Source organism: Perissodus microlepis, chromosome 19, assembly GCF_051167445.1.
Source record: "Perissodus microlepis isolate ML-2025 ecotype Zambia chromosome 19, ASM5116744v1, whole genome shotgun sequence".
Lineage (NCBI taxonomy): Eukaryota > Metazoa > Chordata > Actinopteri > Cichliformes > Cichlidae > Perissodus > Perissodus microlepis.
Window position 1 is genome coordinate 20,616,204 of NC_140479.1, and position 27,606 is coordinate 20,643,809.

The window sequence follows — 27,606 nt, forward strand, 5'->3', positions numbered from 1 at the left end:
CAGTTTCTCTAAAGGTAGCATATGAAGTTGTTATCTGCACAGCTGAGGCATCAGAACTGCTTGATGACAGCTAGACCCCATGCTGCTAAAGCAACTCTCACAGGGCTTCAGAAAGCCTGGAATGTTTTCACTCAAGTACCAAGTGTTTGCCCACTGGAGTAAACAGTATAAAAGCCAACAGCCTAACAAACAACCCCTCCCCAGGAGAATTCACAGAGCCCTAGGCTTTCACAATGCCATCTGCATTGACATGCTGGTGGCCACTCTTTTCCTTAAACTTGTTCTCCCCATCTCTTGTAATCCTTTCCTCAGCCCAGTTTGCTTTACTCGCATCTCAGCAGTCTTGCTTCCTTGGTCTAAGGAGAGATAATCTGTTGTTTCACTTCCTCACCCACTAATCCCATTCATTCAGCTTTTAGGCAGAGTCCGCAGGAGTGTGTCAACAGTGTGTATAGATGCCTGTATGTAAAGGTCGTGGAAAACAACAGCAGCACATGGAAACAAAAGCCTACCATGGTGGCACCAAACTGTTTGACTGACAGAGAAGGTCGGCAAAGAGAAACATTCAAGATCATCTTTGCAGTCTTTCACTTTGATGTACTTTTCAATTTATAGAATGAATTACCAGCAAACATCAACATTATAAAGGGAAAATGGATGTGAGGTTTTGCGCTGTTCTGTGTGTAACTGCTGCTTGCTCACAGTGTACTTGAAGGTAATTGCAATCCATTATGGCTCCAGTTTGTGCATTATTACCTGTGTCCTTCCTCATGTCATAACAGCAGAAGATGTAATGAGCTGACGACGTATTCTCTCCTGTGCTACCAGCCTTGAATGCAAACTAGGTCGGTGTCCTTAATGAGGAAGAAAGCACATATTTTTTTCCATTAATGTACAGACTCGATAATTAATTGAATTAGAGTTAGTTGAGATTAAATAGCACAATTGGAAGCTTCATAGGGGTATTTTGTGGTAAAACCTTTCCATTAGTCTGCATATGTAAACTTTACTGAGCTTTTCTATTTTTTAACTGAAACCTGAATCATGATGTGCCAATATATTGTATTTGCACTATATTCCTGTGATCTGACTATTGGTTTCTTATCTTTGTAGGGATATCAAACGTCTGTCTGACAATAGGTTGTTGACGAGCATACAGACCTTTTTCAAACACCCTCACTGACCCCGCAGTATCAGTATCGAATGATTTGATTAAACGGTGACTGAGCAAACTGACGTCTCTGTCTGGGCAATGACTCACTAAGAGCATAGAGAGACTCAGAGTGAGACTGAGAATAAGCTGGAGAAACAGTGAAGAGGTATGTGGGTGGAGGAAATGAGACCGATCTGGGAAGTGCCTTCCTGAAATAATGTCGGGATAATGACATCACTACTCGGGGGACATCTGAAAGTAGTCAAAAAAAAAACTTCAGGCTTATTCACGTGATCTCAACTATCACAGTCTGCTAACAAGACTGTTAAATTTTACACTTGATCATAAAGGAACATGTGCACAGTGTGAGGTACATAAATAGCTGGTTGGTATTTTAAACACCGTGTAAAGTTATGAGCCTTTGAGCTAACGGCTTAACTTGCATGGCTAATTTGTGAATGTATCTCACTGATGAATCGCATTAATACATAAGAACAATGGTTTTAACAGAGCTACCACTATGTCTGTGAATATTCGGTTTTACTCACCACTTTGATTTGCAATTCAAATAGAGCTTCAGCACATTGCTGAGCTGCTCGCATACAGACGAGAACCAGGTGATCTGCAAAACAGATGCTTTGAGTTCCCTCACATCCCTGTGGTTTTCACCTTCCCCTTGAAGTGAGACACATACACCATGAGACTACAGGTCAGTCGCTATTGTTGGTGATCCCCTGCAGAGCAAAAGCCTGGAAGCAATGCAGGGTTTTGGGTGCCTTGCGTCTGCTTTAAAGGGATCACGGTGTGACTCTGGAACAAAGAGGGCGGTATGAACCTGATATTCCCTCAGCGTCACACAAACAGCCACGTCTTTCACACATTCAGTCCTCTCCCCCCTCCTCTCTCTTTGACTTCACCGTCTCTGCAATAATGTGCTGGTGCCCCTTTTCAATCAAGTGTGACCTCCAGCTGGGAGGGGATATACTTGGTTGGGTTATCAGTAGAGTGTTATACAGTGTTCTACCATACAGCAATACAGCAATATAAATGCTCCGTTCTTTGCTTAGTTTTCTTTGCAGCTTTTCAGTTTACATATTGATCACTGTAACTTCTCCATCTTTTTCTGCCTTCTCTTAGATGTAAAGAGGGACTGGTCGGACCATGCTCTCTGGTGGGAGAAGAAGAAGACATGGCTGTTAAAAACCCACTGGACGTTGGATAAGTACGGCATCCAAGCTGACGCCAGGCTGCTCTTTACGCCGCAGCACAAACTGCTACGGCTCCAGCTCCCCAACATGAAGCACATGAAAGTCAAGGTCAACTTCTCTGACCGGGTCTTCAAGGCCGTGTCAGACATCTGCAAAACTTTCAGTGAGTGAACGATCGACTCCTTTTCAGAGGAATGGAATGAACAGTTTTATTTTAAGTGGACATGTGAAAAGTTCTCATGAAGCCAGTGTGAGATGAGGTGTTGTTGGCAAGTAGTTATGTATTTGAAATTGTTTCACTTGCAAAATGGGGCATGCAGTTTACTTATGCACACCCTGTTTAGCTGGAAACTTCTTGTGGTGATAGTATTTTTGGAAAAGGTCTAAAATGCTCGACATCAAACATGGCTAATCATGCCCTTCCTCCCTCTTTGTTTTTATCCCTGGCAATTTGTTGTGTTTATTAAACACAGTCTAAGCTCACAGAGCCAAAGTGGTGTCTCCTGACTTTCAACCCAATCTAAAGTCATGTCCTTGAAACCAGGGCTCCAATCAGTCTCACAATAATGTTTCGTAAACAGATTATTTATGTCTCAGAAACAAAGGTGTGCAACAAGGTACATAGAAATGACTCCTACTGTTGGTCACAGTCTCCTTCTTATAACATCAGTTCTAATTTAAGTGTCCTCCATGGCGTAACTAATGCCTAAGGGTCACATGCACACACTATAGATATCTGCTGATCTGCCAAAGATGACTGAGGTCACATGCTGGACTCCAACAACCCCTGACCTACTAACATCCACTTTTCTTCAGCTCAGATCTCAACCCTTGCCCCTTGCCCCTGCCTCTCAATCACTATCTACAGTACAGTTTGCAGGTTTGAAAAAACTCCCACGCACGTGTATCCTTAGGCAGGATCATAGCACACCTGTCGTGTCCTGGTCACTGAACTGTGTTCGGCAAGTAGGATCAGGGGCTCCAGTGACAGGGTCTCCTGTTGGTATCTCTTTACTTAGCTTTTAGTTTGGTTTCTGCAGAGCATTTTATTTAGTGTAAATATACAAAGAAGCTTTTTTTGAAAATACAGAGACATCTGTTATATTCACATTTACATAAGCATACATTTTAGAAAAACTTATTTTAGCTGACTTTGCAGGTTGCAAGATTTTATTTTCAAAAATAGAGAGTGGGGATGTTTTTTTCCTTTTGCTGTAGATGTATGACAGCTTACTAAGCTGACTTACAGTTGCAGTGACCTGGAAGCATTTTTTGTTATTTGGGCAGCTTTCAATTTGACAGTTTCCTCTGCATAGTTTCTCCTGCCTGCCTGTGAGCTGCATAGTGAATGAGGGGACAGGAAGAGTGGAGGCCTGTCCAGCTGGCCTTTGTTTCAGACAGCAGAAAGGGAGGAGCAGGGATAGTGGAAGACAGAAACCAGATTTGATTCTTCTTTTTTTTCCCAGTGATGATAAGCTTGGCTTTAAGACCAGATCTAGTTCTCGTGTTTAGTTCTTCAGTCATTGGGCTACTTGTGCAAGTCTGCAAAACAGAAACAGAAAACAGTTTTACAACTACCTCATGCAACAGTCTTTTACTTTGCAGTATTAACAAACATTATTCTTTCCTCCAAACTAATGTTTTGTCTGGTTTTTAGTCTCGTTAGAGCAATTGAATTCTGTCAATGAACATCCAGCATAAGAAATCAACATAACACTCTCATTGCCATTACATACTTCTCCCATGTCCAAGGCAGCTTGGTCTTGACAAATGCACTCCATCTGGTAAGCCTGGAAAAGAGAAGAGGGCTCAGCAAAAGGCTGATGTACTGTAATACACAAAAATCACTCAGTTCCACTCCTGTTTTGACCTTACATCCTGTCCTGCACTGCTTAGTTGATAGGAAAAAGAGGCATTCGGGATTTTCCACAATTAGTTTAAAGATAACAATTTTGAACTCTGTAAACAATTCAGAGTTCTCCAAAATTATATTTTTTCCACTTTTTGTAATGTCTTCTGTTTTGTGAAGAAATGCAACTACAATGCTACAGGGAAACTGCTGTCACAATTTTCTGGCCCAATTCACACCAAAAGATACTCAGCTTAAAGTTTTAGAGAACAGAGGAAATTGTCGAATCTTCATTTGCTTGATGATGCAGCCAATAACTTTGGTATATTGTGTAATTAAAGTTCAGACAAGTCATGAAATCCAACTCACTCCCCAATCCTGATGGATCAGTTAATGTCATCCCACAGTAGGGTGTACTGTTGTTAGCTGCCTTTCCTGCAAGCTGCTTTGCACCCCACCAAAATTCCTCCTTTTGCTCACTGTGCCATCTTCACAACTTGGTTTCTCATATTGACTAAATATATATTCAGCCCACCCACCCACCCACACACACACACACACCCTCTAACACCATTTGTTCTGTGAGCCAGCAGACAGAATGTACTCTTCATAACTGACTAACACATGACTGAGGACATTGGAGCCTGAGGTGGTGCAAATCTGCTGCCTCCCTTAGAAAAGCGTCATTTCAGACTAACAAGAGTCAAGCTGCTGCACTCAGAGCAACTGTGTAAGCTCTTTTAAACTACTGTGCGCTTGAAAACCAACACAGAGGGTTTTCTATGGAATGGCTAATAGGCAGCACCAGTAATGAAATGTTACAGTGAGCCATTAAATAATGTCTGGCAAAACAGATTCATTAGTAATTTGTCAGTAGCACCTCACATGAAGAGTGACTTTGAAGCAGACATCTGTAATTTTTTGGTCCCACCACTTTGTCCTCAAGAAACCTTTCTGATTTTTGTATGGACCTTAGCTCTGTCGTTTTGGTCCAGCAGAGTTATGACCCATCAACCTGTGGCCTGCTTGACTGGGCCCAAATGTGCTCTCAACTGTTGTCATAACACAGGAGTACTGTGGTTTGGCCTCAGCTCCATCTCCTAAATGTAAGTGCATCATTATCCTTTCTGAGTTGCCTTTTAGCACATATTTAGCCTTGTGTCTGACAGAAAGAGAACTGTCACTCTTCCCAAGCCACTAAGGCCGTTTGGTATAGATTGTCAAAGCCAGAGTGAAAAATAGTACAAGAGACTTGTGCCATTTTAAGAACTGAATGAACTCGTAGTATGATTTGACTTAATATAAACACCAAAAGTTTATTATTCCTTTATGTGTAATCAGCTCAATTCTTAAAACATATAATGCAAATGGTGTGTGTGTGAGTCTTTAGATCTGTGACTCAACTGCAACATCTAGCTTCCATGTGTGGTGACAGCAGAGCCTGTTCTGAAACTCAGGTGAGGTTGGCTTGGAGCTGCATGAACCAGTTCTCCACTCCACCTGTTACAGGTGCAGGTTTTAAGTGCCCTTCAGCTCTCAGTAGATCTTCTGAGCTGAAGGACTATCCTCGCCACTTGTAGTCCTTTCCACTGGGAAAGGTTTTCCATATTTTATATGGAGGACTGCTACAGCACCAGACTGGTAGCATGTGAAGCAAAGGGCCCGGCTTGGTGGTGAGCAGCTAAAAAGAACAGAACTAAAAAAAAAAAAAAAAAAAAATGAGTCGCCAAATATCCTAGGCCTGTTGTTAACATACCTGGGCAGCCCGCCCAAGTAAAGCCTATATGTGGGAACTAGACCACCTATTCTTAACATTTTGGAAACACAGGAACCAGATGATTCCTTTGTAATTTTTTGCCCATGTAGGTCTATATCAGTTTATACGGCAAACTTAAGTGCTGTAAAATTAGCCTGTGATGATGTTTGTGATTCTTCTGCGGCTGGTCTTACTCACTGCAGTGAATCATCTGTTCCAAAGAGTAAATCTTGCAAGCGCTGCTGGCTCCCAGTCAATCCTTTTCCTCTGGCTTCAGGCCTGGTTACTGCCACAAGTCAGCAGGACAGAAGATTGGGATCTTATTGTCTAGGTGTCATTTCTGCAAATGAAAATCCACCAAGCCTTTGTAAGCATTCTGACCATCACCCTCCTCCTCTTTCCTCCTCCTGACACCAGCCAAAAGTGGTGAGCGTAGGAGTATGAATATGTCAGCAAAAAATAAACTCCAACACTTGCCCGGGATGAGAATTGGCATTTCCAAGACCATGGTTGTCAGCCAGAAAAGGGTGTACTGCCTGCTCTGAGTTAAGAGTGAAGTATTTCTTTAAATGGAGGCATTTAGCTGTCTTGAAGCCTGGTTGCCAAGTACGAGGAGAGCTGAGCAGAAGATCAGCAGGGTGATTGATGTAGTTTCAACAGTTATGGAGATAATCTACAGTCCTACCACCTATGGCCACTAACTGTGGTGGGTAGTGACCTAAAGAATGTAATCATGCATACGAGCAGCATAAATGATCTCCTGAGTAGATAATTTTTCTGGATGTCGGTGCATTTTAGTGGAACAAATTTGCACGTTATTAAGCAGCCACAGATTTTTCCAGAAATCAGATACACTGCTGCATACGTGTACATGTTTATAGTTCTTAATTAAATGAAGTTTTTGAGCTCTCTGGTTTTGACAACAAACTCAAAGTAGTGTAAACAATTGAAAAACATGGCGTTAACTCATTTCATTGAAATAATAGAGATCGATTACATCAGATGCATTATCTCCCCCAGAGTTTGTCATGCTAATATTTATAATATGGAAAAGTTCCCAGTGTTGATGATAGGCTCATAACAATTAAACAGAGTTAGGTTGTAATAAAATGCCACATGGTTCTGCAATGTCTCACAAAAAGACACAGTCCTATCCATCTACTTGCCGTTTGATACACACTTTACTGTGTATATTTGCCTCCTCGGGGGCTAAAGCGCAGCAGCAGGCCTGGAACTCACATGGCTGTATAAGGGCACAGGGACTGTGCTCGTCTGCTACAGCAGAGTGAGAATGGGGGAGGAGGGAGGCAGAGAAAGGGTGAGCTCCCATCTGGTAGTTCTTAAAACTCCTGGAATGCTTTTGCTTTAGTTACACAAACCAAACAAGCTTGCACACCAAGCCAAGACGTTCTCTCAACCCTTCTGCCTGTGCTTTCCACAACACCTTCTTCAGGTTCTTCACCTTCTTCTTGAAAAAAAAATTATTTGATTCAATAGATATGAGAAAATGGATAGCTATGCACTTGATTACATAAAAATATGAAATATTGCTCTCAAGTATCTGCGTGTTCGTCAGTTCATATGGAATCCTCGAGAAAACCAAGTCCAGCTGAGGGTCCAGATGTGCGTTGCTTCTAGACGAGCTCCATCTATTCTAGTCCTGACACATTCTGGCCGTCTCACCGCCTATATCAGAACCGCCCCAAGCCATCCTAAAACATCATTGCTGCTGCTGCTGAGTGATGGTTCCCTGGCCTCCAGGCCCAAGGGAAGGAGGGAAAAGAGAGAGAAGCCAGGGAATAAAGACTGCTCTGTTTTAGTCATTATATTCAATATGGCGGGTGTCTTACTGTCCGAGTTGGATCTTGCACGCTTCTCTTCCATTTGCATACACGCAGTTACAGTTTGGTTCTTTTCATCTTTATTACCTGTTTGTTGTGAAGAGTTTTGGAAGGGTTTTTGGCGGGCAGGGGGGTAAAAGTAATGCTACCTTACTATTCTCCAATGTCGGCTGAATTGTGTTATTAATGTGTGTTGGAGGAATTGTCTAAGGAAGAGGAGTAGGAGGGCGATGGAGGATGTCTGCTCAGTCTCAGCTGGGGATTAAAGTTAAAGCAAGATTTGTTAGAGCCCTGAGAAAAGGGATTTACAGTATTCCACCCTTTATGTGCACAGCTGTCTGCATCTGTTTCCCTCTGCTTTTTTGTCCTTCTTCTCCCCCAATCTGCCTCTCACCTTTTTTTTTTGAGATTTGGGTTGGTTTAGTGTCCCTATTTTCACCTACTATACAGCTTAAAGTCATTGAGGTCATGTGGTTTTATTTCAAGCCTATAGTTAAAAAAAACACAAATTACTGTATGGTTTTGGGGACTCTATGACATCCAAGCCTGTCTGTCTTTGTGTCCAAATTGACTTTGTTGCTAGTCAAGGTTTATGCTTATGTGATATTGAATGGATCTTCTTAATGTTTCTCCCCAAAAGATATCCGCCACCCAGAGGAGTTATCTCTACTGCGCAAGCCCCGTGATCCCAAAAAGAAGAAGAAAAAGTTGGAGGAGACGGAAGAAGATGATCTGGAACTGGAGGGTCCGATGTTAACACCTGGATCAGGTGAGCTGCTTCTATGGCTCGTTAACAATGTTTCCTAAAGATCTCCAACTGAGTTTGTTAACATAGGAACAAAAATCTTTCTTGATGATGAAAGCCAGGGTATTTTTGAGTTCATATTCCCAACCCATGAGTTGAAAGCTTGTATAAACCTAACCATTTAGGTTTTTAGATTCTGATCTGTTTTTAGGTTATCAGGAAGAATTTTCACTTTCTTTTGTTGTGAAAAACAATTGCTCCTATTTTCCTGGGACAGCAGGTTGTATGGCAGGTTGTGCTGGCCCCATGAAGCTTCTTAGATTATTTTTTGTATTTCATGCACTTGCGATTAAAAAAAAAAAACGCCCACCCAAAACACTAAGATGACTCGAGTTTGGTGCGCCCTGCTTCTCGTGACCAAATATGAATGTGTGAGTTTGAGGCCTGCATGGGATCTACAGCCCTCGCTCTCAATTCCTTGGCAGGGAGGACTAAAAATGGCTGAGATTCCACACATAGTTGGTCACGCTGCCATTTTAAACCCAAACCAGGCTACAGGAGTGCAGTCATACTGACCCTCCTCCCTCCTGATGGGAGACTTACAACCATCTGAGCAGGGAGGAGCAGAACAAAACAGACTGCTGTCACAGAGTTAGCATTAAGCAGAACTGCTAACACCATCAGACAGGGTGAATGAGACTCTTTGTGCGATTAGTCTTTTCTGCTCTGCAGAGTCAGCTCAGTGTGCACTGAATGACTATATAGACTCACCAGTTGCAGGGATAGCAGCCTGAACACTCATTGCGAAAAACAAATTCTCCTGAAATACAGATTTGGATCTAGGGTTGTCAAAAAAATTGATACTCTGATACTATTTGATACTAAAAATGGCTCTCAGATTAGATACTCAAACCGGCAGTGCTGTCTTTGCGTCCTCTAGTTCAGCGGTCCCCAACCCCCGGGCCTCGGACCGGTACCGGTCCGTGAGTCGTTTGGTACCGGGCCGCGAGAGTTGAGGTTCAGGTGTGAAATGTATAGTTTTCAGGGTTTTTATCGGTTTTCAGCCTTATTTTGTTATCGTTTTTATCGTTTACTCGGTTTTCCTGGGTCTTTTCACGTGTGTTATGAATATTTTTCTTTTTTTCGGTACCGGTACTAGTTTTATTTTGTTGTATTTATCCGCGACACCGTAAAGGCCGGTCCATGAAAATATTGTTGGGCATAAACCGGTCCGTGGCGCAAAAAAGGTTGGGGACTGCTGCTCTAGTTGACATAGACCTTCAAAAAGCACTGCTGCAGATAGGCAGGCACACAGCCCCTCCCCTCACTAGTTGAACACATGAACAGTAAGTTCAACACTGGACAACACTTCAAGGAATTTCAAGACATTTTAAACGGTTATCAGAAACATTAACCTGGCTACTGGACACATAAAAGTTTGCTGTTTAACTATTAGCATTTACCTGGTAGCTACAGTAGCCTGCTGTTAAGTTATCATTAAGGTGCTAATGATGATGCTAATGGTGGAACTAGGCAGGAATCGTTATTAGTACCTGCCCGACATTAATAGGCTGTGTAAATTGTGTTAGACTAACACAATTATTTGTGTCTAAAACAGTACGATTTGATCAACAATGAAAAGATGATGCCAACTCACCTGACGCACAGCACTACCTCAGACAACCTCAAATTTTGCACTGCTTAAAATTATATAAGATAGTGTTAAATATATAAAATAACATTGATGTTATTGTTGGTTTAGTTCTTAGCTTGTAGAAAAGATTCATGTGTCTTATTTTATTTTCCTCCCATGGTACTAAGAATGCTATTGAGCATTACTTTGTATCAAGTTTAAAATTCTAGTGTCATTACAAACCTATGTGGATCAGAGTGAACGGTGTATTTATTCACTCATATATTTAAACGTAATGAGTGATTGAAACTGCAAAAAGCAGTTACTTCCCAACACATCGATCACGCCCAGAATTGCATCACCACATTTTAAGGGGTGTGCTACACACTCCTCTACGCCTTTGGTTTAGATACATTTTGTTCCCAGTGGGTAAATGTGGTCAGAGTATTAGGTGGTGAGGAGAAACAGAGTTTCAGTAGGAATGTGGAGAATCTGTTTACTGTCACCAGTCTCCTTGTGTGAGAGTGTGTGTGTGAGCGCACACACACACATCAGATCGCAGATCACATGCTACAGTCAAAGTACATTTCATGGCCAAGTTGTAAGATGTTATTCCGTCCCCTCGTGAGGAAGGGCTGGCCTTTTGGCCCAGATCTCCTGATAGAAATCATAAGGCTTTGAAAAGATGCAATCAGTACCGCAGAACGACCTTTATCACATTTAGGACTGCAATACTTGGTTAATCAATTATTCAATCTACAGGAAATTAATATGCAACAGTTTTATTAATCCATTCAAGTATTTTCACAATCCACCTTTTTAAATGTGATTATTATATTTTCTCACCAAGCTGATAAAACAACACATTTGATTATAATACCATTCATAAGAACTTGTGACAGTTATTTTAACACTTTTCTGAAGTATTTGAGACTGATTGAATGTTTTGGAGATACTCAAGCTTTAAACAGATCATTTTGCCTTTTTCTCAATGTCTTTTTAACTGATTTATTACTGCCGAGAACGGTAAAAGAAATACATACAAGAAATGTGTGTCTATAGAGTACCTAAACACATGCAAAATAGTCTATGTGTACTGTACAGTGAGCTCCACACTGATCTCGGAAGCAAATGAAATGGGTGGATGTCTAAACAACAAGTCCATAATGGGTACATGACCATTTATTTCCACTTGAAGACTGGCAATCTTTTTCCAAAACCTCAATCTCTATATTTAAAATTACTATTTAGGAAATGTCTCCACACTCGTTTGACCTGCCTCACGTAATTGGTCATTTTTGGTAGAAAAACCATGTTACTCATCCTCAGCTGTTGTTGTTACACGAACATAGACACGACGCTGCCCGTGATGCCAGTTCAGCAGCTCCCAGTGGAGCGGCTACGCCTTGGCATGCCCGCTGTTTGTAATCGTCTGTCTTGTCAGTGTTGAGAATGACAGACCTCGAACGGCCTTTACTTTGTAAAAATGTGCTGCACTTTATACATGCAAGGCTGGGTCATTCTGACCAACGCCTTGCCTGGGTTTTCAATCAGCCATGCTGCGTTGGATGGTTATGAATGGGTGGATGGAAACTGCAGAACTTCACTAGTCATGCCAGGGCGATCTCCCTCTGTGAAGAGGGTAAACTGAGTCATCCACTCTGAGGCTAGCAGTTGGCAGTGCCTGTGGAAATGCCAAAGATATACCCCATTCTTGTATTCCTCAACTGTTGTCTTTTTTCCTCTGTTTCCTTCTATGCCTGTAGAGTTTTCTGTGTCTTAAATCTGTCCACTTGAGTTGATTTCTACCCGTTTCCTTCCTTCCCTCTACATTTTCCTGTCTTTCTTTTTCTTACTCTTTCTCTTTTCATCCTAGCCTCTGAGATAATATACATCGGACCTGTGAAAGGTAAGCTTTCCCCTTCCTCTGTCCTTTCTTTTCAGCACTGCTTCCTCAGCATTGCCTCCTTATTCCTCTCTACACCCCACAGCTGGTGTGTTAAGGTCACATTTGGGACTAGCAACCGAGTCACCTGACTGGTCCTCCTAAGGAAGTCAGCTGATTCGGGTGGTCTCATGACAAAGGCTTTGCGCCCTTTTAGCAATTAGCTCATTGCTCACTTTTCTTAAAGCTACTCCAGGGGCCTGCTCACTGTGCCTGCAGGATAGCCAATCACTTGCTTGAGTATGCAGATATGAGATGGTTTATTATCGGGCAAGTTATATGTAGGACATTTGTGTTTTTAGCCATAAACTTGTGTTCAGAATTAAAATCACATGCTTATAATCCTATCTGCATGCTTCAAATAGCAGCCCACACAGGAGCGCTGTAAAAACCAAATCCATGACAGTTCATTTATTGACCACCATCCCATGGTTTACTCGTAGTTTCAACAGCTGATGGTGGTCCTGCTCCTTCCATCTAAGCCCTCTATGAATCTCTAGTGTGGGAGTATTAGCGAGTAAAGTCATGTTAGCATTCTTTGTTTTTGCACCAGCATTGGAGATTCAATAAACAGGATGGAGGAGGCTCCTTTGTGTTATTAATGGAACTCCAGCTTTCAATTTATACACACTTTCCCTAGATATTTGGCATTCCCCAGGGGACCCTACGGGTGATAGGATAAGTCTTCTTGACCTGATGAACTTTGCATTGGGAAGAAAACCTTGAAAGAACCACTGATCACCCTCCCCCACAAGGAAGGGGAGGCCATAGCCAGCAACATGTTCTCATGACCTCAGTTTGCAAACATAAACATCCACATGCACACTCACATACAGAAACCAAGCCCACTTCCTGATTTCAGAAGGGGTTTAATGGTTTAGCCAGTGTTGCTTGACCCTACAGAGGGAGAGTTGGAATGGAGGGGAATGAAAATACTTTGGAACTTGGACTAACAGGAAATGCAAATAACTTCACTTTGGGGGCTTTTGTTTGTAGCCAGACTCCCAAAATTAAAACACTGCAGACCAAATATACAGGGAGTGCAGAATTATTAGGCAAATGAGTATTTTGTCCACATCATCCTCTTCATGCATGTTGTCTTACTCCAAGCTGTATAGGCTCGAAAGCCTACTACCAATTAAGCATATTAGGTGATGTGCATCTCTGTAATGAGAAGGGGTGTGGTCTAATGACATCAACACCCTATATCAGGTGTGCATAATTATTAGGCAACGTCCTTTCCTTTGGCAAAATGGGTCAAAAGAAGGACTTGACGGGCTCAGAAAAGTCAAAAATAGTGAGATATCTTGCAGAGGGATGCAGCAGTCTCAAAATTGCAAAGCTTCTGAAGTGTGATCATCGAACAATCAAGCGTTTCATTCAAAATAGTCAACAGGGTCGCAAGAAGCGTGTGGAAAAACCAAGGCGCAAAATAACTGCCCATGAACTGAGAAAAGTCAAGCGTGCAGCTGCCAAGATGCCACTTGCCACCAGTTTGGCCATATTTCAGAGCTGCAACATCACTGGAGTGCCCAAAAGCACAAGGTGTGCAATACTCAGAGACATGGCCAAGGTAAGAAAGGCTGAAAGACGACCACCACTGAACAAGACACACAAGCTGAAACGTCAAGACTGGGCCAAGAAATATCTCAAGACTGATTTTTCTAAGGTTTTATGGACTGATGAAATGAGAGTGAGTCTTGATGGGCCAGATGGATGGGCCCGTGGCTGGATTGGTAAAGGGCAGAGAGCTCCAGTCCGACTCAGACGCCAGCAAGGTGGAGGTGGAGTACTGGTTTGGGCTGGTATCATCAAAGATGAGCTTGTGGGGCCTTTTCGGGTTGAGGATGGAGTCAAGCTCAACTCCCAGTCCTACTGCCAGTTTCTGGAAGACACCTTCTTCAAGCAGTGGTACAGGAAGAAGTCTGCATCCTTCAAGAAAAACATGATTTCCATGCAGGACAATGCTCCATCACACGCGTCCAAGTACTCCACAGCGTGGCTGGCAAGAAAGGGTATAAAAGAAGAAAAACTAATGACATGGCCTCCTTGTTCACCTGATCTGAACCCCATTGAGAACCTGTGGTCCATCATCAAATGTGAGATTTACAAGGAGGGAAAACAGTACACCTCTCTGAACAGTGTCTGGGAGGCTGTGGTTGCTGCTGCACGCAATGTTGATGGTGAACAGATCAAAACACTGACAGAATCCATGGATGGCAGGCTTTTGAGTGTCCTTGCAAAGAAAGGTGGCTATATTGGTCGCTGATTTGTTTTTGTTTTGTTTTTGAATGTCAGAAATGTATATTTGTGAATGTGGAGATGTTATATTGGTTTCACTGGTAAAAATAAATAATTGACATGGGTATATATTTGTTTTTTGTTAAGTTGCCTAATAATTATGCACAGTAATAGTCACCTGCACACACAGATATCCCCCTAAAATAGCTAAAACTAAAAAACTACTTCCAAAAACATTCAGCTTTGATATTAATGAGTTTTTTGGGTTCATTGAGAACATGGTTGTTGTTCAATAATAAAATTATTCCTCAAAAATACAACTTGCCTAATAATTCTGCACTCCCTGTACATATAACTCAGCATTTAAGTTGCTTAGACACTTAGTTTATCAAAGGTTTTTTTTATTTAGTTATATTCCTTTAACATGTTTAAAAGATATTCAATGTATTCTCCTCCAATATTTTTGTACTCTCTCTCTCTTTCTCGTGGGTAAATTGTGCTGTAGTTTGCTGTGTGCAGTGCATTCCTGCTGGTTTTTCTTTTGGTCTGTAAGTAAATGGGTAAACCTGATCATGTTGTGCATCATCTGCATGCTGATCAACATCTACCCCACCATCAGCAGGAGGGTGGTGTTGAAGTCACTCATCTGCAAAGTTTGTGCTGGTAGTCACATGGTGTTTTTGACCACTAACTGGTCAGGCTAGGCTGCATTTGCGTGTGCTGAGAAGTCTTCACTCTTCCCCCTCAATGCTGTGTTAGTGACTTATGTGTACTTAACTTGATTGTGAGTGTCAGTATTTGGAAGTTTTTTGTGTTAGGTTTGTATCTCTGGTTCCGCAAGGGAATAACTGATGGTTATCTTTTTTCAGGGAGCATCTACTCTAGTCCAGGCTTATACAGTAAGACCATGACCCCCACCTATGACTCAAGGGACGGCAGCCCTTTGTCACCAACTTCCGCCTGGTTCGGAGACAGTCCCCTGTCAGAGGGCAATCCCAGCATCCTTGCTGTGAGCCAGCCAATCTCCTCACCAGACATTCTGGTCAAACTGTACAAGCCCCAGTCCCTGCTGGACAAAGCCAAAATCAATCAGGGGTGAGTTAAACTTTGCTTAGTGGTTTAGTTAAAAAAGGTCGTTAACAGACGACATTTACAAGAGACTGCTTTCATGTTGTGTGAAAAAATAACATATTCTAATTAGCTGTAATCACTGTTTGTACAGGTGGCTGGACTCATCCAGGTCTCTCATGGAGCAGGATGTAAAGGAGAATGAGGTGCTGCTGCTGAGGTTTAAATATCACAGCTTCTTTGACCTCAATCCAAAGGTAAATCACACAGAAAAAGCACTACAGCACATTGTAGTCAGTTGAGATAATTATTGAGAACCTGCCATGCCGAATAGCTCTGTATCATCGTATTCTAAAAGCACCAGATATAAGTTATTATAATCATAAAGTAAGCAGGCATACATCCAGCCATTAGTTGGCATGATTTGGGTAAAAATATTTTTTTAACACTGGCCTGTAGAGCTTACGTTCTATATCTGGTACCGATGACCTGAATGGGGCGTTTGAAAGACTAGTTATTTGATACTTTTGTATCATTAATCACATACAACCTTTACCTTTGACATCACTGCATTCAAAGTTGTCCAGTTTGCTCAATAATGTGGTTTGATGTGCCCACAGTATGATGCCATTCGAGTGAACCAGCTCTATGAACAGGCCAAGTGGGCCATTCTCCTGGAGGAAATTGAATGCACAGAGGAGGAAATGATGATGTTTGCTGCCCTCCAGGTAAGAAGGCTGAGTGTTTGCGTACTGATACAGTTTAAGTTGGCAAGGTATGAAATTTAAAGAAACGCTGACCTTTTTTTATTGGGTGGAAGGCACGCTTTCTTCTCAGCTTCAAGGTAATGAATTGGATAGGATTGCAGCTCAGAGTGAAGCCGTAATGCTGAAAGCCCTGTTGCAGCATGCAGGCTATATCTTGACTATTGTGTATTGTTTCCTATTTAGTTCATACTAATAACAAAGTACTTAGGCTTTTAGATTTAAAGAGAGGTTCTTATTACAGAAGTGTACTCGTCAAAACAGTTTGAACCCAAGAATTATTACGTGACTCTCGGTAAAACAGAAACACAATTTTGGTCTGAGTGGACTTTAAAGGCACTGGTGGCATTGGATTATTGAGTTTTGAGACAAGTTCAAAGTAGATCAGTAGAAATGACAGTCGCTAGAATGGATATTGGCTTGAATGGGAGTGATATACAGATTTGAAGCTCTTTTACACCCCTAGGTTTCCTCATGTACCATTGGGGTGGTGTTCCTTCTATTTCTGACCCTCATAAACTGTGGGTGCCAAGACCTGAGGACGCCACCCTGTCTTCACCCTGAGGGTAATTATAGGGCATCTTGGAGCACAGGACCCCATACCTCAGACCACCCACCCCAGAAAGACTCTTTCACTCTGAGGTGTTAGGTTTGTTTCGTCTGACCAGTTGTAATTACACTTCACTGGTTTCTTCTTACACTGCACTGGGAGAGATGCTAATCTAAGTTGGGTGTTTGGGCTAGTAGGTAGACTGTTGCTGCCTATCTTTTTGCACTTTAGTAGCTACTACTGCGTTTCAGTCTTGGCTTTTAGCTAAGGTTTCACTGTTGACAGATACTAAGGTCTAAATAAAGAGCAATGATTGTCCAGCTCTGGTATGCAGCTGGCTGGACTTAGCATGCTGTCACCCGGATGTATCACTATGGTAGTTCTCAAATATGAGGTAATCAGTGGTCAAGATTAGTGATTGACCTCATAGTCATGGACTTGGGACACAGGTTGTAGTCAGTACTTCAGCAGATAAAGAAGTAACTCTGATGATCACACAAACAAACAGGAAAATGGGAAACACTCCTTCACAGAGTTGCATTTTTTAAAGATGAGCCAGAGGATTGGACATCATGGCAAGCCCTTTGTCCTACAATATGAAGCCTTAGCCAGCTAAATCCTCACATCTCTATCAAACGCTGCATTGTATCGCTCACTTTCTTGACAGCTGTTCATTCATATATTGGTGGGGGTTGCTGATGGGGTGACATTATAAATACCATTTATCTACAAGCTAAATTTGGTATCTGTGACTCACTGATGGGTTTGTTTGTGGGGGGTTTGTAATAGAGAACAATCTCTTACTACAGTCTTGCACCAGTCCTACATTCAGTATACACTTGGTAAAAACAATTTCATTGCCTATAACAGCCTGACCTCAGTGAATCTTAACAGTAACTTTAGCACACTTCTCTTCTTTAGACAACTTTCTTTATCTTCAGCTTCTTCCAAAAAAACGGCATAGCTGGTAAACTCAGTGGTGTATGCTGGCAGCACTTGCTAACATAAATGCCAACACATCTTAAAGTATTTATATGGCAATTATCACAGATTGTTTTTCCTTTTTATAAGATGTAGCTGGAGCGTTTATGCACCGGTAGCACACAGCAAAACTTTATAGAAAAAAGCAATACTGTTGACAATGTTGGTGCAACAGATAACAAGCTGCTAACAGTCTATCTCCACCTCACACTTTCTTTAAATCCCCGTGTCTCAAGTGTTTTATTTTAGACCTGGAAGCTTTAAGGGAATGGACACTTTAGTAATAGATTGTTTCATGCTTTTAACCAGAGCATCGCTCTTTGTTTCATTCTCAGTACCACATCAACAAGCTGTCAATCATGTCATCAGACAACCACATGAATAATAGTGAGAAGGAGGTGGATGAAGTGGATGCAGCCCTGTCAGATCTGGAGATTACCTTGGAGGGAGGGAAGACTTCCAACACACTGGTATGAGACAAAACCACTGGTGCTTGAGTGTGCACTGGGCTTGCCTGCATCCTTTTTGTCCAAATGGGCGTCATTATGTGAATTTGTTTTTCCCAATTGTGAAATCTTGGCATCGGTTAGGTGCTTTTGTTTCTACTTGTGACGAAGTCTCCTTTCATCAGCACTCATAAACATGACAGGAAACGCACAAAGACAATGCAATGCGCTACAGTTTGCTGGAAGTGCAAAATTTCACAGTTATTCAAAAGCTCTGCATCTAACAAAGAGCTGGGGGTTCTAAGGCCCCACTGAAAATATGTCTCTACTGTTACAACAACTTCTTGAAACGTGTATTCAGCTTGTCAGAGGAAACTGACCTCTGAGATATTACATAAGAAGCCAGCTTACTGTGCTGAGCAATGACATTGAAAATGTACAAAGTCAAGTGTGAGGTCATTGTTTTGTGTTTAATCCTTTCCCTTTTTTTCTTTCCTTTTATTCACATATATGTATGTATGTTAAAGTGTTCTAGGCTTATTTTAACAATAGCTTTCCCCTTTCTCCTAGGGTGACATCACATCTATTCCTGAGCTAGCAGACTATGTTAAAGTCTTCAAGTAAGTCCAGTGCCATGAGGTTAAATGCACCTTTACTATTAGCAAAACCACTAAACACTGCATGTTAGTCTATGCAAGATTACATTTTATCCAAAAGCTGTTGACTATGGCGGGACCATTCTCTGGCCAAGTAAGCCTGTTGCCTGTTTTTCTTATCTCTTATGAGCTTAAAAGGCAACCTGAACGCTCAGCCTGCAAATATTCTTTGGCAAAAAATCTAGAGTGATTATAGTTGGACCAAGCTTTTGAATCATATTCATTTTTGGCTTGAAGCCTTTGCTGACAGGCAGGTGGCCCCTTGGGTGGTTGTCTCATAAAATGTATATGCTGGGGGGTATGATATCAAGAGGCATTTCCTCTTTTAATGGTTTTCCACAGTGCTGGCTTCTTTCCTATTCATCTCGCTGACTTTGCACTTGAGAAGCTCTACTTCTTTTTCTCCCCCTCCGTTGTACTTATGATCTCCCCTCCCCCGCTGTTCCTCCTCACCACCAATAAAGAAAATGGTTGTTTTTTCCTTTTTTCTTTTTTTCTCCCACCTGAACTCTGACATGTCTTCCGCTTTTTTTCTCTCTAGACCCAAGAAACTGACGTTGAAGGGCTACAAGCAGTACTGGTGCACATTCAAGGATATCACAATTTCCTGTTACAAGAGTAAAGAGGAGGCACATGGGACACCTTCCCATCAAATGAATCTTAGAGGTGCAGAGACATCCCTAGTTGCATAAGAGTACACACACACAAAAACCTCAATGTCATGCCCATTTATTTTTTCCCTGCAAATAAAAAAATCTGAGGTTGCATGTCTAAAGAACAGGCTCTGACACTTGACCTCTTTTTCCTGTCTGCACCATGCTTTTCTATTTGTAGGCTGTGAGGTAACGCCAGATGTTAACATCTCTGGTCAGAAATTCAACATCAAGTTGCTAATCCCTGTGGCTGATGGCATGAATGAGATCTGGCTTCGGTGTGACACGGTGAGGCTGAAGTTGGTGCACCCTTTAATGCGATGTCTTATTCCTTTTTAGAGTTGGTTAATTATGACTTTTCATCTCCAGGAGAAACAGTACGCCCACTGGATGGCTGCATGCCGCTTGGCCTCCAAGGGGAAGACCATGGCGGATAGCTCATACAACCTGGAGGTCCAGAACATTCTGTCCTTCCTTAAGATGCAGCACATGAACCCTGACCTACCCATTGAACCAGTTGCTACTGATATCAACCCAGAATGCCTGGTGTCTCCACGCTACCTGAAGAAGTACAAGAACAAACAGGTAAGCCATGTAGTCCAGGTTAGGATCTGATTACAGCAATGTGGAGGTTAAAATGGTAGAAATGTTTGGTAAGGGAAAAAAAAAGGGTTATCATCTAGTCTAGTGTGTGTTTTTAGAAAAGCTGATTACATGGTTGAAAGGTTGAAAAGCATCTGATTCATTCCAGGTGGGGTCCTCCTAACATCTGAGTTGTTTAAATACCTGTTCCTCTACTCCTCCTCTCTACATTTCTACCCACCACGTTCTCAGCTCTGTGATTGTAGACAAAAGGACTTAAAGAGTAGAGAGTCATATGGATACATATCAGATGCAACGGATCAGAAAACCCGTTATTATGGACTGGGCATTTTGGTCACAAGCAAACCTCGTTATAATCTGGTGTAACATTTAATCATTAACGATGAATGTTCTCAAGTGTTATGTAGATTTGTGTGTTTGTGTACCCTGGAACAGCTGAGTACACGGCTGCCATGGTCGGGGATGGGTGAGGGAGGGGGTTCCCTTCTTGTAGCTTATTCACTCAATCTGGATTTGTTCTTATCGTAGTAGGAAAATACAGTGGTGCTAGGAGGCTAGAATGATGTTGGGAGGCTGCTGCTGGTACAGCAGGTGACGACTCAAATATTATCTGAAGCATAACTTTAAGTATCATTGATGTCTGGAAAAAATGCTCAAAGAAATGAGGGAATAAAGGGGTAAAAATGGACGTAGAACAGGAAATGATCTAGGCAGGTTTGAACCATAGGAAACCAGGAATGTTATTAAAAGCAGTTGAAATAGAAATTATTGACACTCTAGGAGAAGTTAGACTTTGTTAGTCTGTGCTGCAAACTTCCTATAGGTTACCACAGTACAAAGCAGTGTTTCTCTTTAATGCTCCTTTCATAGAGGAAATGTGCATGTTAAGAGATCAAACACAGCAGTACTAAAAGTCAGCAGTTAATCCAGAATTACAACAGCTCAAATTTAAAGTTTCAGTTCTGTCTTTGTATTTGAGCCTGACTCGCTATCTTCTTAGTTTAGTCAGGAAATCCCTTAAATATATTTGGGGTCACCCACATAAAATTACTTCCAAATCTATAACAAAAACTACTGATAAAAAAAATAAAATCAAAGAGTTGATTTAGTGTCAGATAAAAATGGCATAAATGTGTGTCACTGCCCAACCTACAGTTCACCTGATGTCACTGAGAGACAGAGAAGAGTCCTAGCTCACTTTGGCTCATCTTTTCCTGCACTATTTTGGAGTTCTTTACATTTTTTTGCATGTTTGCTGTATAACTTAATCAGAGCTGCAGTTGTGGCCAGTGACAAAAAAGGGGTGTAGAAATAGATAAGGGTTTTTTTTGTTTGGGGGGGGGTTACAGAAAAGAAACACTCTGTGGCAAATAATTGCATGGAACTGGGGCTAGCTTAAATAGGAAGGTTTTTTTCCCTTTTTGTTTTTTGAGTATTAGTAGTAATAGCACAGGATGTGTGTCTGTCTGTGGTCCTTTCTGGCACAGATCCAGTCTCGCACTCAAACACATTCTAATAGATGATCTCCCTGGGCATAACATTAAAGCGTAATGGTGTACAGTCCCTTGTTCACACACACACACACATATGTGTAGTGGGCGTGGGACATCCGGAAATGAGCCATGCTTGGGAATGTTGCGCGGGAAAACTGTCTGGGATAAGCCCATTAACTCTTTAGCCAGCTGCAGCCCCTCCCCACCTCCCTTAAACTGGACTTCCTGTTGCAAGATTTGTCAGAGTAGACTTCTGTGCTGCATCTCCAGCCGGATACACGCACACAGGGGTTTTGCGATTACATGAGTCAGGGTGGTTTCTGGATAAATTGGCTTATTTTAAACAGAAAATAAAGTCCTGCAGCTCAGAGAAGCCCAACACCTTTCACTGCTGCTGTCACACATCGCCATCTTGTGGCTGACAAAGATATTACATAGAAACTGACTTCAGGGTTTTTTGGTTTGTTTTTTTTAATGGCTCATTGTGTTTACGAAGAACAGGCAGGCATGAGCTGACCTAAAATCTGCAGTTACACTGCCCACTTCCTTTATGTGAAAATGTGTGATTTCCTTGATTGCAGCTGTACTTTCCTTCTCCTGGCTGAACGCTGCATGCCCCTTTAGCTCCACAGCCTTCCTCCCCGCTTTCTGTTATTACAGTCATGTCCTGCATTGTTGTTGTTGTTTTTTATCTTTCCTCTCTCAACAGTGATCTTACTGTCTTCTTCTCTTTGTCCAAACGTTGTATTCCTTCTCTCTGTATGCATCTCCTTCATTCCCACCTATCTTCCCATACCTACCTCTCCCTCTCAGCCAGGCTATATCAGGGACTTGGTAAGTTGTGTCCACTGGCTGCTGTTTTAAGCTTTAGATACTTGCATGATTGTTTGAACTCTGAACAATTTATGTATCTGGGTTATCAAACCTAACAATAACTATAGCAAGTCATAGTGGCCGCCATAGTAGAGTAGATGGTATAGTTTCTGTATGTCACTTGTTATTAACTCTAACAGTGTTCTTTGGGGTGTACAAGATAAGAAAGTAACACATAATTGTATCAAGTGAGCATCTGTGTGGTGTGGGGCTATAAATATGCAGACTGAGTGAAACAAATGGACCATGCAGGTCTTTTGCATGTTTTAGCTCATTTAACACACAGTCCATATGCAGTATTTAACATTAGCTTCACTGATGTAATAGAGCAGACCCTTGTGAAAATGTTTTTAGACTGATGAATGGTTTAATGTATTTTATTCTTTTTCTTTTTTAATAATATGTTTAGCCTTTAGTTTGTTGCTTATTTTAGTTCATGTATTTCTAATATATGTAAAGCAGAGCCCAGACTGCTGAAGGTAAGTGATCCATCACAGTAAATCTAATTTACGTATTTTATTGTAATGCAGTCCAGCAGAGACCACTAAAGCTTTTCAAGTGCATTAGAGAAGCTGTGATGTTCAGGCAGCTTCAGAATCCTTGTTTTGGGCTATGTGGTCATTTTGACTTTCTGCTCCTGTGCTCATGGTAAGATTTACGTTCCAGTCTTAAGAATCATGTAGCCCCACTGGAGGGAGGCACACATGTGTGAATACGTGCATGCTAATTCACGCAGTTCACCCTGAAAGCTTCCTTAAGTTGGCTCATTAACCTCAGTCTGGGCTCTAAAGCAGACTCGGATTCATAATTGTTTTCTAGCTTTACATAGTAGACAGTTACTGTGAACGTTCACTGGTTATTGACACCCTGCTCTGAAAGCTTTATGGGGTTAACCACAGCTTGTTTACACTTTGGGTGTGTGTTAAATTGGTGCATTGGGTTGTTAGAGTGTGGTGTGTGGGATGCATTTGTTTACAGTCATTAGTGTGTCTGTTTGTGAATACTTTAAATGGTGGGAGTAAATAAAAAATAATTTAAAAAAAAAGTCATGTGTGTAATGAGTGCGGTTTTGTTTCTGTCAGATTTCAGCCCGGATTCTTGAAGCCCACCAGAATGTGGCCCAAATGAGTCTCATCGAGGCCAAGATGCGCTTTATCCAGGCATGGCAGTCCCTTCCTGAGTTTGGGATCACTCATTTCCTTGCAAAGTATGTTTGTAACAACTGACTAAAGATGTGTCTTCATCCAAAAAAACTCATCATACATACTGACAGTCACATATTTAGTCATTGTATCTACACACTTTCATTCCACAATAGATTCTAACTCTTTTCTTCTTTGCAGGTTCCAGGGTGGAAAGCGGGAGGAGCTGATCGGTATCACTTATAATCGTTTGATCCGGATGGACGCCAGCACCGGAGATGCCATCAAGACATGGCGCTTTAGTAACATGAAACAGTGGAACGTCAACTGGGAGATCAAGATGGTAGGAAACCCACATAACTGCTTTACCTTTAGTATTATCTTCTTAAAAACATTATTGGAATATGGCAGACACACTGATTCGATCAGATACAAAATTAACACAGTGTTATAAAACAGAAGAGGCAAATTTAGTTTCTTTTTAACCTTCTTGGATTTATTTTGCTGGTTTGTTTAATTGTGTTTGATAATTAAGTGAATGACTTGAATTTGTTGATCTATTAATCTAGTAAAAAGGGTGGAAGTCAACAGTGAAAGTTCTTTGCATTGCTTGTTGTGATGTTAACTTAGCTGATCACACATATAAAACGACTATGTCAGCCAAAGAACGACTGATGTGACTGATGTGACGTGCTCTGTGTGCACAGGTGACTGTGGAATTTGCAGATGAGCCCAGTCTTTCATTCATCTGCGCCGAAGTGGACTGTAAGGTGGTCCACGAGTTCATTGGTGGCTACATCTTCCTGTCCACGCGTGCCAAGGACCAGAATGAGTCTCTAGATGAGGAAATGTTCTATAAGCTGACAAGCGGCTGGGTCTGAGCTGTTCCAGGCTGCCAGGGTTCAATGATTGTAGGTCAGGGGCCAGGAGGGGGAGTGGCTGGAGGTCGGGGGGAAACCTCAATGTATGAATTTATTTGACTTTTTCTTTTTAATTGTTTAGGTCTGCGCTGAAAAGCCCAGAGCAGCATGACTATTGCCATGGCTGACGCTATTTTTAAGGTCATAGTTTTTTGGAGGTTTTTTTTGCATTAATGCTGACAAGGTCATTTGTTGCAACACTAATATTGTGGTGGATGCAGTTCAGATGAACTCCAGTGGTTGAGCAGAAACCTAAGTTTGTCTGTTGTCCTACAACCACCTGTCTCCTCTCCTCCTGGACTGGCCATCAACTTACGTCCATGACGACCCTTTAACACCATTCAAACATCAGAATAAATCCCAAAGAATCTTTTTTTTCCCCACTTATTCTTTTTCACTTTCCTTTTCTCTCTCTCTTTTGGAACTGGACTAAAGAGGCTGACATAAAAACATAGATAAAAATGTAATTGTAGTGCCTCAGGGACCTACAGTTACTCATCCTAAAAGGTGATTATCAAGAGCATCTATAACAGCAGAGGTCAGTCGATCAGATCTGCATGTCCATCCTGTCCACTCTGTGAAAGGTTTTTCTTTGAAGTCACGTGTAAGTGCACTTGTGCAGTATATAGTCCTGTTTATGAATAAGCTGTCCTGAACTTTCCGTTTATTTTTTTGCTTCTGATTTCTGTCGTTGCCTCACAACTTGTGTCCTTCCTGTTGAGTCGCTCTGTTGATTATGTTTTAGCTGACAGGTTTGACATTGTGAGATGTACTCTGTATTTAATAGACCGCTAAAAATGAGGGCACACTACAGTTCAGTGTGACAGCATGAGCATCAAGTGGGTTTGAGTTATCTGGTTTCCGGCTGATGTAAATGTCCTTGCTGCAGAAGTGTTGATAGAGTGTAGCGCTGACTACAACCACCTACTAGTTGTTTTTTTTAAAGCAAGGTGTAAAAATTTTCAGTTACAATGTTCAACTAAGGTAATTAACATGCCTTTAAAACATGATGTCTTTTTATATTTTCCAAACTGTAAGCAGTCTTCTGTTTAGACAAAGCTTAAAGTGCACAGATTTTGTGCCAGAGAGCATTAACACATCTGTTTATGCCTCTTTTTCTGACCACAGTTTTAGGTCAGCTTTGAACGGCATCCTCAGATCTGAAACCACTGATGTCTCATAGCGTAGTGCATGTACACTACATAACAGGAGGGACATTATCACATATCCCTTGTACTGGCTTTTACATTAACGCTGTTTTGTTTGTCACACCATATAGTATTATTACTATTATTATTATTGTTGTTGTTGTTATCGTTATTATCAGTACACACCAGCAAAAGGTCACAGAGTTTAAAAAATAAATATGCAAACTTTTTTTGTTCTGTCCTCAGTATGAAGGATCAGTAAATGAAGTATTTTTTTTTTTTGTAACTAATGTAAAAAAAACACAAACATTTTTATAGAATTGTACAGTTTTGTTTTGTTTTTCTGCATTTTGGGGGTTTGCAGGTAAGCCATCTGTCAACACGTGTAGTAAATGTGCCTGCTCATGTTGTAGTCTTACTGAGTTTCAGATGAAGATATATGTGAATATATATGAAGATAACACTAGTCTCAAATTACAGGTTTGGTTAAGAAGTTCTGTTGAGTATATATATTTTTCTAAAATACAGATACACAAGCCTTTTTCACTGTGCCCTGTCTCCCCCCCATTTCTGCTTTCTCTTCTACATTTCCATTTGTAGCTCTGTCATTTTTAGCTCATTTAAAAAAAGAACTGACATTGTCATTGATGTGCTTTTTTTGCTGCAAGTTTGACTCTATGCCATTTTAGGTTACTTCACTACTTACTATTTGTCTGGTATTTGACACAATTGAAGTGTGCAATTTAATAATGTCCATATGAAGGAGAGACAAATCAGCAAAAAAAAAAAAAAAAAAAGAACAGAGGTAAGCGAAAACTGTTCTGTTAATTTTTAATTTCTCTGACTTTTTGTTTGCCTTCAGTGTCAAGAGTAGCAGTGCATGTCCTGCTGTTCTGTTTTTTGACTGTAAAAATGCATTTATTTAAAAAAATGAATAAAATAATTTTTATTTAATTACTTGTATCTGTCCAATTCGTTGACCCGGAATTTCATTGTCGACACGTCCTATTCTTAAAAAAAAAAAAACCCACAAGTGTGTTTCTTGTACTTGCAGTACACTGCAATAAGCTATATTCTGCTAAGACTGCACTCAATACTAACAAAGAAGAAACTAGCGCGAACGGCAAAACGAAGAAGGAAGGAAATGGAAACAGATTTTTTAAAAAGTGAAAACATTTCACAGTAAACAAATGCAGACTGTGTAAAGTGGAGCTTTCCTACCACGACATCACTACTGCAGTGTAGCAGAAGTAGCCTCAGAAGGTCTGCTCGATGATGTTAATGCAGCACTACGGATGATACCTACAGCCACGCTTACCGAGACTAATCTACAATACGGCAGCAGTGATCAGTGAGATGCTTGGCTATAAGTTGGCTAGTGGATCTGAGGGCAGACCATAGCAACCTCCTCCCTGAACGGGGTCCAGTAACCATCACGGTGGCAGACATCCAAGAAAGGGTCTCTAGTATGAAGAGTATGAACCAGGCCCCGACATGGTTCACGCCTACTGGCTGAAGAAGCTGACTGCACTCCACGAGCGTCTGGCAGCACAAATGAACCAGCCCGGAATAGCTAACCGAAGGTCGGACGGTCCTGATCCCCAAGGACCCCAAGAAGGGACCGGTCCCATCCAACTACCGACCAATAACCTGCTTCAGTACTACATGGAAGCTCCTCTCAGGCATCATATCAGCTAAGATGAACAGGCACATGGGTCAATACATGAGCGGGGATTGGCAAGAATACCAGAGGCGCAAAACACCAGCTACAAGACAGAACAGTCAGCCGAGACTGCAAGAAAAGAAGCTTTTATACATTACGTGAAGTTGAGAAAGATTATACTTACGGGTTTCCCACTGAAACATAAACAAAAAACTGAACCTTGTGATGAGGATACAATTTCCAGTTGCCGAAAAATATACCCAACAAACACTACC

At 41.5% G+C, this 27,606-nt stretch overlaps 1 protein-coding gene and 1 long non-coding RNA gene across 6 annotated transcripts in view; one reads left to right on the forward strand and one right to left on the reverse strand.

Moving 5' to 3' along the window:
- fermt2 (FERM domain containing kindlin 2) overlaps positions 1-26,468 on the forward strand; it is a 40,523-nt gene extending 14,055 nt beyond the window's left edge. For 2 of the 5 annotated variants that reach the window (XM_084914179.1, XM_084914178.1), the window contains exons 3-17: positions 2,291-2,524; positions 8,448-8,576; positions 12,062-12,094; positions 15,241-15,466; positions 15,594-15,696; positions 16,060-16,167; positions 18,070-18,204; positions 18,751-18,800; positions 19,378-19,502; positions 19,671-19,777; positions 19,859-20,074; positions 22,399-22,419; positions 23,541-23,665; positions 23,802-23,943; positions 24,308-26,468. In XM_084914179.1, coding sequence (XP_084770305.1) covers positions 2,291-2,524; positions 8,448-8,576; positions 12,062-12,094; positions 15,241-15,466; positions 15,594-15,696; positions 16,060-16,167; positions 18,070-18,204; positions 18,751-18,800; positions 19,378-19,502; positions 19,671-19,777; positions 19,859-20,074; positions 22,399-22,419; positions 23,541-23,665; positions 23,802-23,943; positions 24,308-24,481 — 1,928 coding nt within the window. In that variant the 3' untranslated portion in view covers positions 24,482-26,468. The remainder of the gene's footprint in view (positions 1-2,290; positions 2,525-8,447; positions 8,577-12,061; positions 12,095-15,240; positions 15,467-15,593; positions 15,697-16,059; positions 16,168-18,069; positions 18,205-18,750; positions 18,801-19,377; positions 19,503-19,670; positions 19,778-19,858; positions 20,075-22,398; positions 22,420-23,540; positions 23,666-23,801; positions 23,944-24,307) is intronic. The other 3 variants (XM_084914180.1, XM_084914181.1, XM_084914182.1) reach the window with 3 other exon arrangements.
- On the reverse strand, positions 2,518-27,606 carry LOC146365929 (uncharacterized). Its single transcript, XR_014798555.1, has 3 exons — positions 27,516-27,606; positions 4,098-4,151; positions 2,518-3,903 (listed from the first exon to the last, which is right to left on the reverse strand). It is a non-coding gene; the product is annotated as an uncharacterized LOC146365929 (long non-coding RNA).